Source organism: Lepidochelys kempii, chromosome 2 (assembly GCF_965140265.1).
Source record: "Lepidochelys kempii isolate rLepKem1 chromosome 2, rLepKem1.hap2, whole genome shotgun sequence".
NCBI lineage: Eukaryota > Metazoa > Chordata > Testudines > Cheloniidae > Lepidochelys > Lepidochelys kempii.
In genome coordinates, this window is record NC_133257.1 from 144394701 (window position 1) to 144409452 (window position 14752).

Consider the following 14752-nt stretch of genomic DNA (forward strand, 5'->3'; position numbering starts at 1 on the left):
CACAACTGCAGAGGAAGTCAATGGCAATACCATTCAATCTTTTTAATGTACTCATATTTCACACTGAATTCTCCCTTGCAAAATATTCTTGTAAGACTCTTGTGCCACATACCTATTCGTAACTTGAAGTCATTGAATGAGTGCTTGTTTATTACATCCAGTTTTGCCACAAGGGCAAATGCAAACTCCACCATAGTTCCTATGTGCATATACTGTCGTTCAGGTTCCTGAATATAAAAAAGCAAATAAATAGGAATCCACAGAACCAGAATCAACAGAATGTTTTCTGTGAACTCAGTTGCTGCAAGAACATGCACAAAATACTCAGAATCTTCAACATACTGTCATATGAGAGTACGTTGCATGAGAAACAAAGCTGCTGTGATAGACAATACCCAATGGTAGGAACTGAAATCTGCTCGGCTTCAGCTAGGATCAACTAGGGCATAACAATGTATTGTCTCTTTTACTTAATGTATGCACAGATGTCCAGGATGGGCGCGCGCACGTGCGTGTGTTAATGAAATCCTTTCCTTTTCTAGATACTTATAAACAACTTCACAAATATTAAGGTAGGTGTAAAAACACAGTGAGCTTGATCTTATAATTTTCTTCTACTTTCAGTTTTATGAGTGCAACTGGTTTTAGTAAATCAAATATATATAAGTCAAACACAGTTTCAAATTGTAATGGAAAACCATTACTGCAGCGCAGTCTGTTGTATTCAAAGCATAAAAATTACATTCACTTATTTGCTAACAGGCAATTTAAGAGGAACACAAGCTGCTAAAGAAATAATAATTTAAATGTAGGTAAATATTTTGCAGAATATACATCAATATTTAGCAGAAAGATTCTAATTGGGTGACAGAAAAAGAAATCAATTTACTCAAATAGAAGCCACTGAATATGCTTCATGCCTGCTATGCTACAGCAAATGATCTGGAATATGACATTTTATTAATATGGTAAATGTATTTTAGGAGGCTGGGTGACTTGATTGATAAAGTAACATCTTCAAGACTAGGATATTGCTTTAAATTCAACACAGATGTCTCAATTTAATGTTCAGTGACAAACAACATTCAGAAGCAGTCTAATAAGACTTAACTGTTTGACACAACTCTACTCTCACTTACACTGCTGTTATTCCATTGATTTAAATGGAGTTAACCCTGATTTACAGCAGTGCAGGTGAGAGGAGAAGCAAGCCCTTTGTGCTGATCAGGAGGAGACCAGTACTGAATAAGCAGGGATCATGAAGTGCCTGTTATCCCTGGAAGCTAGGTCAGTGACCTGAACTGAAAATTGGTCAAGATGATGACAGCAGCCTAGTATAGCGAAATTGTATTAGATACAATAAAATACAACTAGGCAAGGAGGAAAAAAGGTATATTTTGACTGGCTTTTCCTTTGGCTATCTCAATATTAATTTATTGCATTAGTATCTATGCTGAAACTGGCTGGAATTTCTGTGTGGCTGGATGATTTACAGCTAATGGCAGACCATATATTCTTGAAACAACATGGTGAAAGTTTGATGTCTAGTTTACATTATTTTATGCATACAAATTATCTTTCTTCTTTTACTGTGGCTGCTATGATACCCACTCTGATTACAATTCATGAGCATCATTTTGGAGAAGCTAGATAATGAAGAATTTTTAATTTGGAGATTCCTTACTTTTAATATTTTGATATTTAAAACTCTTAATAAATAACTGTGTGTGTGCATGCATGTGTGTGTGAATAGCACTATGCCTAACCTGCCATATTTGTAAAGGCTCTAAAATTTCTGGTAGCAACATCTCCATGTTCACAATGCAGCCCAAATTCAATCACTTTTGCATTTGGCAACATGCTGGAAAAAAAGAAATATTATTACTAATGTATTTGTATTGTGGTGGTGCTGAAGGACCCGACTGGGACCCATTGTGCTAAGCACTGCACAGACAGAACAGAGATGAACCCTGCCTCAAGGAGCTTAGAATCCTAGTAATAACTTACATAATTGTGTGTTGATAGATGTTGTAATGATATATTTCTTTCTTTCTCTTTTTATACAAGTGCTCACATTGCACAATCTCTGGGCTCTGCGAGTAAAGACTTACTGAACAGTAAAAGACTCTTGCCCCACTCCAAAACCAAGCCCCTTCTCAAAAATTATTCTTACAACATGCACTGGAGTTCAACAGGCTGCTCTGCTGCAGATCCAGGGGGAAGCAAAATCTACAGCCAAGTACCTCCCACCGAGGATGTTCCTCTCTCAACCCGTAAATGTCCAAATCAATGGTGGTTTAGCAAAAGCACTTCAGAGGACCTGAACTGCAGAGGGGGGGGGAATGTGGCAGGCTATAGAGATACACTCTGTCACACTGCCTTTTAATCCCAATTTAAATTGTCACCACCATATGACCAGACAATTCGACTGGTCTGTGTGACTGTTCATGGAATCACTGAAATTAGAACTAGGAAAGACCCGTCAAGCTCATCTTGTCCATCCCATTGCAATGCAGGATTAAGTCTAGCAGTTTGTGTAGATATCTTATTTTACAATAACTAACAGAACTAGTTTAATGTGAACCTAGGTACCTTTTTAGTTCATGCTCACAGGGTCTACTAGGAACATTTACAATGCAGCATGCTGGTGTGTGCTCCAGTTTACACCCTTTTAGTCCAAACAGCAGGATCGTGTAGACAAACCCAAAGTATACAGCTGATTGTTTGTTTGTTGTTTTCCTTGGAACACATGTAATGAAACACCAATTTTTGAAGTCTTTCATAGAACTCTCTAAATCTATTCTAGCGAAGTGCTTCTGAGAACTGTTGCACTATAATAGGGAATAGTGGTTTTGGAACTAAAATGCCATATTTAGATTGAGAAACTGCAAAGAGGTCCTTTCATGTTACACTGTCTGAAGAGTAATAGTTCACAGAAACTTGAAGAATTTAGTGAATAAAAATATACAAAATCTTGTCCAATATGATAAAATCCATGCTAGTCCTGCAATACACTGAATCCCTCTGAATGTACTTTGAATTTCATGTGAACACAACTTTTACCTAGCAAGCTGTTTATGACTTTGCTGTACCTGACTGTGTTCTTGGCTGGGCGTAGCACTCAGTCCTGTAGCTGCCATGTAAGTGCTTCCAATGGTCTTGATCTTTTCAACTCCACTAAATTTTGGTTTAGACAACAACTGTGAAGAAATAAGAGTTATTCAATTACCCAGATTCTCAGTGTCTGGTAGCTACACACCTTAACAGTATTCTGATACTTAATCCTCAATGCTGTCTTCTACCTCTTGTTAGAAGAAATAAGTTGAATACAGTTTGATGGATGTAATTCCACATGGAATTTTGTTCTTATTTAGAATGACCTTAAAGTGCAATGGTCCATTTTACGCTTACACTGAACATCTTTTCAGTATTGTATGATCAGTAGAAAGTGTGTTCAGTGTATCAGAGTAACAGCCGTGTTAGTCTGTATTCGCAAAAAGAAAAGGAGTACTTGTGGCACCTTAGAGACTAACCAATTTATTTGAGCATAAGCTTTCGTGAGCTACAGCTCACTTCATCGGATGCATACTGTGGAAAGTGTAGAAGATCTTTTATACACACAAAGCATGAAAAAATACCTTCCTCCACCCCACTCTCCTGCTGTCCAGTTTGACCAGTGTACATGGCAGAGGGGCATTGCTGGCACATGATGACATATATCACATTGGTGGATGTGCAGGTGAACATCCACCAATGTGATATATGCCATCATGTGCCAGCAATGCCCCTCTGCCATGTACATTGGTCAAACTGAACAGTCTCTACGTAAAAGAATAAATGGACACAAATCAGATGTCAAGAATTATAACATTCATAAACCAGTCGGAGAACACTTCAATCTCTCTGGTCACGCGATTACAGACATGAAAGTTGCAATTCTTCAACCAAAAAACTTCAAATCCAGACTCCAGCGAGAAACTGTTGAATATGAATTCATTTGCAAATTGGATACTATTAATTTAGGCTTGAATAGAGACTGGGAGTGGCTAAGTCATTATGCAAGATAACCTATTTCCCTTGTTTTTTCCTAACCCCCCCCCCGAGACGTTCTTGTTAAACCCTGGATTTGTGCTGGAAATGGCCCAACTTGATTATCATACACATTGTAAGGAGAGTGGTCACTTTAGATAAGCTATTGCCAGCAGGAGAGTGGGGTGGGGGAAGGTATTTTTTCATGCTTTGTGTGTATAAAAGATCTTCTACACTTTCCACAGTATGCATCCGATGAAGTGAGCTGTAGCTCACGAAAGCTTATGCTCAAATAAATTGGTTAGTCTCTAAGGTGCCACAAGTACTCCTTTTCTTTTTGTTCAGTGTATGTAATCTAGAATATAATAGTTGCTGTTAAGTATGGGCCAAATTCTTCTCTTTTACATGTGTACCATTCCTTGAAGCCAATGGGATCTGCATGCATCTGCGGGCATAAAAAGGTTCCTACTTGTGTCACATGAACCAACAGATAAGCCTTTTTCTGCATTTTGAGTATGTGACTTTGTAAAAAAAAATATGGGACTGTTTATTGTCTCATGTATTGCAATTTCCCTCTGAGTGTGTGCAGGTCAAATGCTGTCTGCAGTGTGTTGCATAGCTGTAATTGTCTTCAAATTCTGCCATCAGTTCCCCAGTCTGCATCTGCCTTTAGTTTAGGAGAAAGATGGGTTTTAAAACCTTCACATTCTTATTAGTCACTCAAAAACCAGAAAAACTTAGACTAATACAGATCAGATGTAAGGAAGTATGATTAATTTCAAGGGAAACAAATTTAGGTACCAAGTTTTAGGCACTGCAGTTCGAAAACTGTGGTAAGTTTCTGATATGAGGGTGTTGTGTTGAATAAATAAAGGGCCAAACTTCTCCCTCAGACACATGTGCAAGGCTCTCCCTGAAGTGGATCAATGGCAGTAGGATACATAAGCCAAAATATGATCTGCTCCATGACATATACAAATCTTTTCTTAGACCCAAATCTCTATCAAAATATCCATATGAAATGGACACTTAATGTCCTGCCAAACCGTCCTCTCAATTGCTCTCTCAAACATTCTCATTCACTATTTTACAAATTGGTCTCAAGGTTTAATTTGTATAATAGTTGTTGTTACTAGTACTTACATCATCAAAGTCAGCAATGATCTCATTTAGCAGTCTGAGACATTCCAAGCCTTCTTTATTTACATCAGATTCTGTGTAAAATTCTTTGAAATCCGGAATAGAGGCAAACATGACACAGACACAGTCATATGACTGGTGATATAGATCCTGCCCAAAAGAAAAGAACAAAGCTCTAAATACAAAAGATTCATCAACCATAAAAGGTATAGTGTGGAAGAAAGAGACATGATGGAGAGGACTGTTAGTGGGAGTAGATGTCCTCCCAAGATTCCCACGTTCTGGTACATGGAACTAACTTCTTACAATCTGATGTTTCTTATTCTTATTAGCTAGAGTTTGTTTAATCTACAGTAGGTAATTAAAAACAAATTAAACATATTTGTTAAAGAAACCTTCAATGTACAAAATTGGAAACATTCAAAGTGTTTTAAAGTTACTTGATTTTTTTCATTAATATAAACCCTGGAAAATAAGTTATCTTATAATGCTAATGAAATAGGGTCTATTTCTGCAAGCCTTCGATGCACAGAACTGCCTTTGACTTGAACAGGACTGACTGCAGGGCTGGACCTATAATTTACAAAACAATCTCTATTCTACTATTAACTATATGTATTGTAGTAGTTCCTGGAGGACACAGTCAAGATCATGCCTCCATTGTTCTAGCCAGTGTACCAATGTATAGCAAAAGACATAGTCTATGCCCCAAATAGTTTACAATCTAAATAGACAAGAGAAAGGATGACAGAAAGTAAGCATTATCCCCTTTTTACAGAGAAGGAACTGAGACAAAGAGATTAGAGAATGGATCTGAAACTGATTGAGGTCAACGGAAAGACTTCCATTGACCTCAGTCAGTTTCAGTTCCATTCACTAATGGGCTGTGGATCAGAGCTGAAGTGACTTGCCCAAGGTCACAGAGGAAGTCTGTGGCACAGCCAAGAATTGAACCCAGATCTCCTCAGTCCCCATTCACTGCCTTAGCCATAAGTTCATCCCTTCACCTGGAGGATAAATTTAAGTCACTTATAGGAAACAAAAAAAATACTTCTGATGCTAGCAACTTCATACTCATGGAGGCCAACACAAAACTTTAAGATGTGCCAAAATCAACTACTAAGAAGAGACTGTGCAGTATATGTGTCTTAAGGAAGATTATAATAGTGTTATAAGGCCAAATCCTGTTCATCTTATTTACATGAGTACTCCCACTGATTTCATTTCCATTTCAATATAGGTGTGTCCCATTTTCTGGGGGGCAAGAAAATGACAGCAGGGAAGATTGCATGTCTCCAGTCTGAGGGAGTTAGATGGCTCTGAATATTTCTGCATTTTCTATCCATGTTCTAAGAGTTAAATTACTACAGCATTCAGGGAGCTGTATCAGAAGCTTAATATGCTTCCCTGTTAGCTTTGAAGATAAAAACTTAAGTATATTAATGGCCCACATGTGAAGTACTGCTGTGCAAGGTGGTAAGGTTGGAAATGGTGTTCAGTAATTCATTTTTCTTTGATGTGTCCCTGTAGCTAGGACCATCAATACTGCCTGACTATGTCTGAAGTTTTATGCATAACTAGTATAATTTAACAGTGACTTGACAAGGTAAAATGAAAAATTAGTCAAGAAAATGTGTGCTAAGTCTGCCACAAAACAGTCTGTGGGGAACAGGCACTGTACAGGTAGGTCTCAAGCAACCTTTATAGAAATTTATCAAGTCCTACAAAGTCCTATGACCAGTATCTTTCTCAATATAGATAACAAATGTATTTTTCTGGGATATCAGACATGCTGGCAGGCTCATCTGTTACAAGGAGACATCCCACAGACACCTTTACATCACATTGTTTCAGCTTAGGTATATTTTTCAAGTTTAGCTTTCAAAATTACAAATCTAAAACACCGCAGGAAAAGTGGGGAAAAGGGCCTGATTCTTCAAGGTGCTGACCAACCTAACTCTCCCTCTGAAGTCAACAGGATTTGAGGGCCCTAAGGACTTTCTCAGATTGGACCCAAAGTGACTTCTCTTGGCCTGTATGGGTTGGCTCAGTATTAAAGCCAAGTCTAATGTCATTAATATCCCCAAAATATGTAGTGAATATCCCAGCATGTACCTAGAAGACTTAAAGAGGATTTTAGCCAAAGCTTAGTTTAGACCAGTGGTTCTCAAACTTTGGGGTCCCAAAACCTTTTGAATGGAGTCACCAAGGGCTGGTGTAGACTTGCTGGGGCCAGGGGCTGAACCCCAAACCCCACTGCCCAGGGCCAAAGCCAAAGCCCGAGGGCTTCAGTCCTGGGTGACAGGACTCAGGTTACAGGCCCCCTGCCTGGGGCTGAAGTCCTTGAGCTTCAGCTTTGGCCCTCTTGCCCGGATCAGTGGGACTTGGGTGAGCTCAGGCTTCAGTTCCCCCTCCTGCAGTCATGAAGTCATTTTTATTGTCAGAAGGGGGTCGCAGTGCAATGAAGTTTGAGAACCCCTGGTTTAGACTTCTTTATGTGCTGATTGCACCCCATGGCTTAGTGGGGTCAGACAGCACATATTTCTGTGGTAAACTCAGTTTTCATTTTACTTTCTCAAATCATTTTCATCCTCACTGAATTTTGTTTTTGTAAGTGAAATAGTCTGAGCCACCCAAACAGTGCTGGGATTTCAAAGGAGTGAAAGGCTGCTCAAACTGTGTTCAGTGGGAGCAGATGGTAGAGAAACTATTCAATAATCTTTATAAAAAGAGTAGGGAAAGTATTTATAGCAGACTCTAGCTAATGCACACAAAAGAGCTCCTTTTCTTCACTCAGCAAACTTCTATAGTTGGTTTTAATTACTGAAGCTTCTTCTTAAAAATAAAATGTACTACTATTATCTAATATTATAAATATTAGCATAAACGACGCATGTCAAAATAAACAAACTACATTCGGTGATCATTTATCCATCTTAAAAATTGGTGTTTGCTCACCTACTTGATAATTTTTAAAATTTAGTAATTCACAAAGGTCCTCCTGGTCATTAATTGGTGTTAATTAGCAAAGTTCTATTGTACTAGATTCTATATACTGTTTTAAGTTGAAACAACTCATTTATTCAATAAATATACTGGGCTAAATTCTACAGTGCCTTAAATTACACTGAAGTCACTAGATAAGCCTAGTTTAGTAAATAACACAGTGTAAGTATTAAATGGGTCTTAACTCAGTTGATCTTGCATTCTGGGTGTGTGAAACATGGTGGATCGGCAAAAATCAACAGGATAATGTAGTACCTGGCTATAAACTATTGAGGGAGGACAGACTAGATCAGAGAGGAGTGGTGGAGGACGTGCAACACCGCATCTAAGAGATTACATGAAATCTAATGGAAGAAAAGTGCTGAATGGTGGGAACTACACAGCAAAATCTACAAGAATATAAATGAGATTAGAGTAACAAGAATACGGATATATTAGTAAGGTTACACGCTGTTGGACTTTGATCAGGAACAGGATATTGGGTGTACAGTGCTGAAAATATGTCACAGAGAGAGATAATGATATAGAAAAGATAAACCAGGTGCATCTATCCTCTCATAATGTGGGAACAAGGGGACAGCCAATGAAACTGAAATGCAACAAATTTTAAACTGCAGCTGATTAAATGGAATACTTTGTTACCCAAGGAATAATAAATGTGAAGAGCTTGCTGCCATAAGACAATGTTAAAGCCAAGTCCTTAGCAGGATTCAAAAAAGGATTAGCCTTTTGTTAAAGTTATTAGGATAACAACATCCATAGTTATATTAGGTAGGATAAAAATATTTTAGAAGGGAAATGAAACCTCATGCTTAAGGGCAAGACCCAACCAATAACTGATAGGGGTTAGGAAGAGACTTTCCCTAAGAACAAATTATTCTCTAACTGCCCACTGCAGTGTTTCCTGCATCTCCCTTTGAAGCATCTGGTTCTGACCATTGTCACAGACAGGATACTGAACGAGATGGAATATTGGTCCACTTATGGACCCCAGGGTTATCTGCCATATAGACATCACCCACAGAAGCCACAAGACCCTTGCTGTTATGAAGGAGTGTTTGTGGTCTTCCCTGTGGAATAGGTTCATTGCCCAGAAGCAGTAGTGGTAATTGTGCAATGCACAATGATAAGGGAGAGAGTAAGGCACTGTTGTGAGAATGTGCATAGTGGGGGTACAGATGTGCTGCTGAGACTCAGAAAGCATCAGTGTGCATTACACCCCAGTACTGTTGGTTGTACACCAAGACGAGGACAAATAACGGAAGAGAAAGGGTTACAAGTGGGACTGTACCACGTGTAGATAGAAATATAACCTTGCCAGTTGCAAAACAGGGTTACCCCTCCCTTCCTCTCTCCCCGCGCTGAAAAACAGACAGACAACCTGGAGATGACAAACTCACTGCATGGCATATGTTGAAAGGGGAGGTGGAGCTCAGCTAATCTGTGCACGTCTCTGACACAGGCTAATGCTGTAGATCCTGGTGTTAATGTCTAATGGCTTCTGTACATTTACAGCACTGCAGCAGCGCTGCTGTCGGTACAGCTGTAGTGCTTAGTAAAGATGCTGCCTGTGCTGATGGAAGGGCTTCTCCCCTTGGTGTAGTCAATCTGCCTTCCCGAGAGGCCGTAGGTGCATTGAGGGGAGAAGCCTGCCCATCGACATAGTGCTGTGTACACTAGCAGTTGGGTCACTATATCTGCATTACACAGGGGGTATGGATTTTGCATGCCCTCGAATGACGTCGTTATACCAACATAAGTTTGTAGTGTAGATCAGGGCTAAGACACCAGTGAGTCAGGTTTACACAAAGCCAAGCGTCAGCATGGCCCTCACACAGGTGATGAGAGGATTTCAAACAGGAACTCCAATCTAATGAAGTTATTTGGCTTGTTGATATAATAAGGGCTTCCTTAACTTGGGAAAAGCATTTATCTGAAAAGCAGAACTCTCCAAAACATTAAGCCTAAGATTCTGTATACTTGAAAATCTAATGCAACAGCCATCAATGCTTTCCCTGTCTGTCACTCAGACATCCTGAATAGCTGTAACTAACTGAAGGAAAGGGTAGTTTTATTTCCATGTAATATTAACAAATATTCAAATAAATCATGACTTAAAGAATATATATTTTTGAATTTAAAATAAAAACAGTGAAACAAGCTTGCACTTCCGATTCTGAGGAGAAAGTCCTGGAGAAGGATCTTGCCCAGTTGCCAACATCTGCAAGGGACAAGGAGAATGCAATGGTCTCAAATTGCAGTGGGGTAGGTCTCGGTTGGATATTAGGAAACACTATTTCACTAGGAGGGTGGTGAAGCACTGGAATGGGTTACCTAGGGAGGTGGTGGAATCTCCATCCTTAGAGGTTTTTAAGGTCCTGCTTTGAGCAGGGGATTGGATTAGATGACCTCCTGAGGTCTTTTCCAACCCTAATATTCTATGAATGAGATCACCTCTGAAAGAAGGAAGTTCCCAGGACTTGGAAGGCAGCATCTTCCAGAGGGCAAAGAGGTATTGATGGAAGAAGGGAAAGGAAACAGTCTGGGAATGAATGGCTTCCATCTCCCACCAAAATTAAATGTTATGCTCCTTGCGGCAAGTTCCCTTCCCCCTCCTATTGAATCTCAATCTCTTCTGCCAGGCCCTCCTGCCCTTCCCCCCTCCACAGCCCAGCTGCTGACTTGATTGGTCCCAGAGATCTTGTGAAGGATGGAGGAACAATCAGGTCCTGCTTTGCACTATCTGTGGTAGGGGCCTGGCACTTGCTTGCTTTCTTTCCATCCCTCCTAATGGGGCAGACTGCAGTGCTGGTCTAACCACTGTACTGGCGGCGGCTGCAATTAGTGGACTCTGTAGTGGGCTTGCAGGTGAGCTCACAGTAGTAAAGTGCCCACATTACATGAGTGCTTTGCCTCTCAAAGAAATTGAGGGTGACAGAGATCTTGAGCCTACACCATATGTTAAGTGGGTAAACACTAGTGAAGAGTGGATCTTTCAAATCCCAGCCCTGTCTCCTATCCTTCCCATTCATCCTTTGTTACCTTCCTTAACTCTCCTGATGATAATGTTCCCAGTTTGGTATCTGATACAGACACAGAATCCAGGAGGTTCCAACAAATAGATATTTATTACAGTTCACTCTGAGACCACTGCATTAGCCATTTGCACTTCCTGGTGTGGACCACTAGTGGGTCTCTTAAAGACAGATTCCCACTATCCGATCCCACTCATTCTCCATCTACCTCCTTTTTTCCTCCTTCATTCTCTTCCCAATAGTTTCTTCTTCCCTACCATACTTGTCTTGTTTCTCTTTCACATAAATCTCACAAATTAAATTCTGGAATAGATCCTACATTACTACTTTTGAAACAAATTTTGTTTAATCATTAAATGAATTTTAGAAACAGGGTCAAACTGTTTTCCGCAAACATAGTCTTAAATGAAATTGTGTTTGCACAAATGTTTGGAACAAGCAAATGCAATGGGTTATGAACACAACAAATTTAAATTGTCTGACATTTAAAATGTCTTTTAAAAATTCTCCTTTATTTATCCAACTCTTACATACACTTATGTGTGCACACACTCCCCCCCATCCTTCTGACCCCCACCACTGAAATGAGGCCATCTCAAAATGATTCATTTTCACGCTATTCTGACTTTCTTTATATATTTTATCATCATTCCCAACTACAAGGCCCTTCCCCAATATTAAAAGGAAAGCTTGTAGTACGCATAGATGCAACAAATCAGAAAGTTTTAAATGGTTTTCCATACCCTTAGTGTCATTAATTAAAACAAATCTGAGTAAACAGTTGATGTTTAAAACACAGCACACATAAAGCAACAGTATGCTAATATTCCTAAGTGTTTCCAAAGATTAATCTAGTAGCTGGATCTCGTCCATTTGAGAAATGGCTTTGAAACTAGTTGAAGAGAAAAATAACTAACAGAAGTATTACTCTAATCCTTTTTTAAAGGGAGGACCATTAAAGCATGCCAAACCAATTTTTCCTTTGCTTGACATGACAGCTCGGAGGGCTCAGCACATCACAGTTGCTGATCATCAGCAAATTTATCTAAAGCTAATTTCAATCACAATATGCTTGAGGGTGAGAATATAAATCTGGTTGCCTATAGTTAGGTGACCAGATGGTGCTACTCTGTTGGGCAGCTTTGCAATAGCATATATGAGAAAGTAGGCTCCTGATGGCTTGCTGTCTTTAACGCCTGAGCTGAGAACTGGATCTGTGCCAACCTGGCACAAAGCCAAAAACTTCTGTGGTTCACCGGTATCTTCTGCCAACTTTTTTTCAGAGTGGATACCAGCTCATGGGTAGTGAAAAGCAGAAAAGTTTTTATGTGCAGTACTTTACTATTAGGTCTTACTGCATGCTGAAATGAGGGAAGAAACGTTGCTCTTTCTGACCTAACTCATCAAAGATTAAACACCACTGCTAAGTATCTATTTTGATTTATTGTGAAATCATTACTCTGCTAAATACAGTTATTTTTGCATAGTTCAGATCTGTGAAGAATTTTACTCTCTACTTTATAAGCACTTTCTTTCATTCTTCATTACTACACCTTTAGGAACATTTAGGCGCTGGTCTACAGCCCACTGAAGTCAATGGGAGTCTTTCTATTGACTTCCATGGACTTTTCATCAAGTCCTTAAGCAGAGAAGAAATGGATACTGAGGCATTTAAAGATTCTTTTCTGAATGAATGTGTTCCCTCTGTCTTATTTTTTTTTTAACTTTTCCTTTGATAGCTAGGCTCTCCTGACATCAGCAGCAAATGGAGCACTCAAATACAGCTCCATATTGCCACTAGAGGAAAACAATTAATTTCACTGTAAATTCAGGTCCAGTCAATCGTCTCCTTTCTCCCTCCCTCTCCCTTTTCCTCCTTCCATGTCTGTATCTTGCTTCTTGGATGACAAAGTACTTTGTCATTTAGACAATTTCCCACTTTCTATTGCAAGCTACCATGCCACAGTCTCTGTTGTAAAACAGACCTTTAAATTATCATAAAGAAAAGAAAATAATTAGTAAATTTACAATCCTATCAATAAGGACCTATTGCTTAAATGATTGTTTTGAATGATATGTCCAGTCTCTGTGTGTTCATCACAGAGTAGCTGATAGTTAGTAGTGGCTGACCTCGTTCTTCAGGTTCCTGGCCAAGAAGTGTTCAGCCACATGTGCAGGAAGCACGTTCTCCAGCAGCACCCGATTCAGGTTCTCCATGGTCTCAATCTCCTCACGCTCTTTTTTGAACTTGTTCTTCCACAGGAAGTCTAACCTACAGTAATATTCATTCTGTTACAAGAGGACACAGAAGTAAAGAAACAATAGGCATCTTGTCCTGCTCGAGTACAGGTTTTAAGAGACAAAATAAGCACGGTACACCCTCCTTAAGAGGCTCCCTGTTATCAAGATTCTCTTGTATATGTGGCCACTTTATGGTAGCCCCATACTCCACTGAAGTTATTCCCAAGTGCCCATTTTGACATATGTTTTTTCTCTCAACTTAGTAAGGCCAAAATCTGGGACACTGTGGAAAACTGACCTAAAATGCGGGAAAAAACTCCACAGGGCAGAATGCCTTAAATGATAGGGAATTTACTTTTTTTTAATCCAACTATGCTTTCTGTGCCTTTCGATTCACAATTCAAAATTTATGAGAGAAAGAATTTAGAATTACTAAATAAGGTAACTTCTACCTTGTTTGGGATAGAGGCAAACTGGGGTCTAAAACACCGATTTCTTTTGTAACATGGAAGATAAGATGGGTGAGGTAATATCTTCTATTGGACCAACTTCTGTTAGTTAGAGAGACAAGCTTTCGAGCCACACAGAGCTCTTCTTCAGGTCTGGGAAATATACTCCGAGCATCATAGTTAAATACAAGGTGGAACAGACTATTTAGCATACATAACTAGGTAGCATATATTCTCAGGGACCATTCAAGGTACAGTAAAAAGAAAAGGAGTACTTGTGGCACCTTAGAGACTAACCAATTTATTTGAGCATAAGCTTTCGTGAGCTACAGCTCACTTCATTGGTACAATGTCTCTCTCACCAACAGAAGTTGATCCAATACAAGATATTACCTCACCCATCTAGTCTCTCTAATATCCTTGGCTCACCATGGCTACAACTGCACTTTGTAACATGAGACAGTTAAGAAGAACTGTCTGTACACACTACACTAATATTCATCTTCCTTGGTTCATGCAATCAGCCTGATAAAGAGGGTGTACTACAGCAAAAAGCAGACAGTTGATCAGTACACAGAGACTAGCAATGTAACATAATATTAATCTTTGTTCTGAGTTTGGACAAAGTTTCATAAAGCAAAAGAGTAAAAAAACTGAAAATATTAAAAGGATACAGTCAACCTGGATTTTTTAAATTAGCTATTTTTAAATATTTTTAATTAAACTACACATAAAATTGTATACCCTAACATTTTTTATTTTAAAATCATTTTTAAAATATGCATATCAGAGTTTTTCTTCTCTCCTACAGTGTTTATAAAGATTCTTGGGCAGCCCCAAGAACAATACTGA

At 39.1% G+C, this 14752-nt stretch overlaps 1 protein-coding gene across 6 annotated transcripts in view; it reads right to left on the reverse strand.

The window, feature by feature from the left end:
• ADCY2 (adenylate cyclase 2) overlaps positions 1–14752 on the reverse strand; it is a 434372-nt gene that overhangs the window by 5382 nt on the left and 414238 nt on the right. For all 6 annotated transcript variants that reach the window (XR_012157385.1, XM_073332378.1, XM_073332375.1 and 3 more), the window contains 4 exons: positions 13341–13499; positions 5173–5319; positions 3093–3200; positions 113–227 (listed from right to left, as the gene is read on the reverse strand). Coding sequence is in view for 5 of the 6 variants with exons in the window: in XM_073332378.1 (XP_073188479.1) it covers positions 113–227; positions 3093–3200; positions 5173–5319; positions 13341–13499 (529 nt within the window). In the remaining variant the exon portion in view is untranslated. The remainder of the gene's footprint in view (positions 1–112; positions 228–3092; positions 3201–5172; positions 5320–13340; positions 13500–14752) is intronic.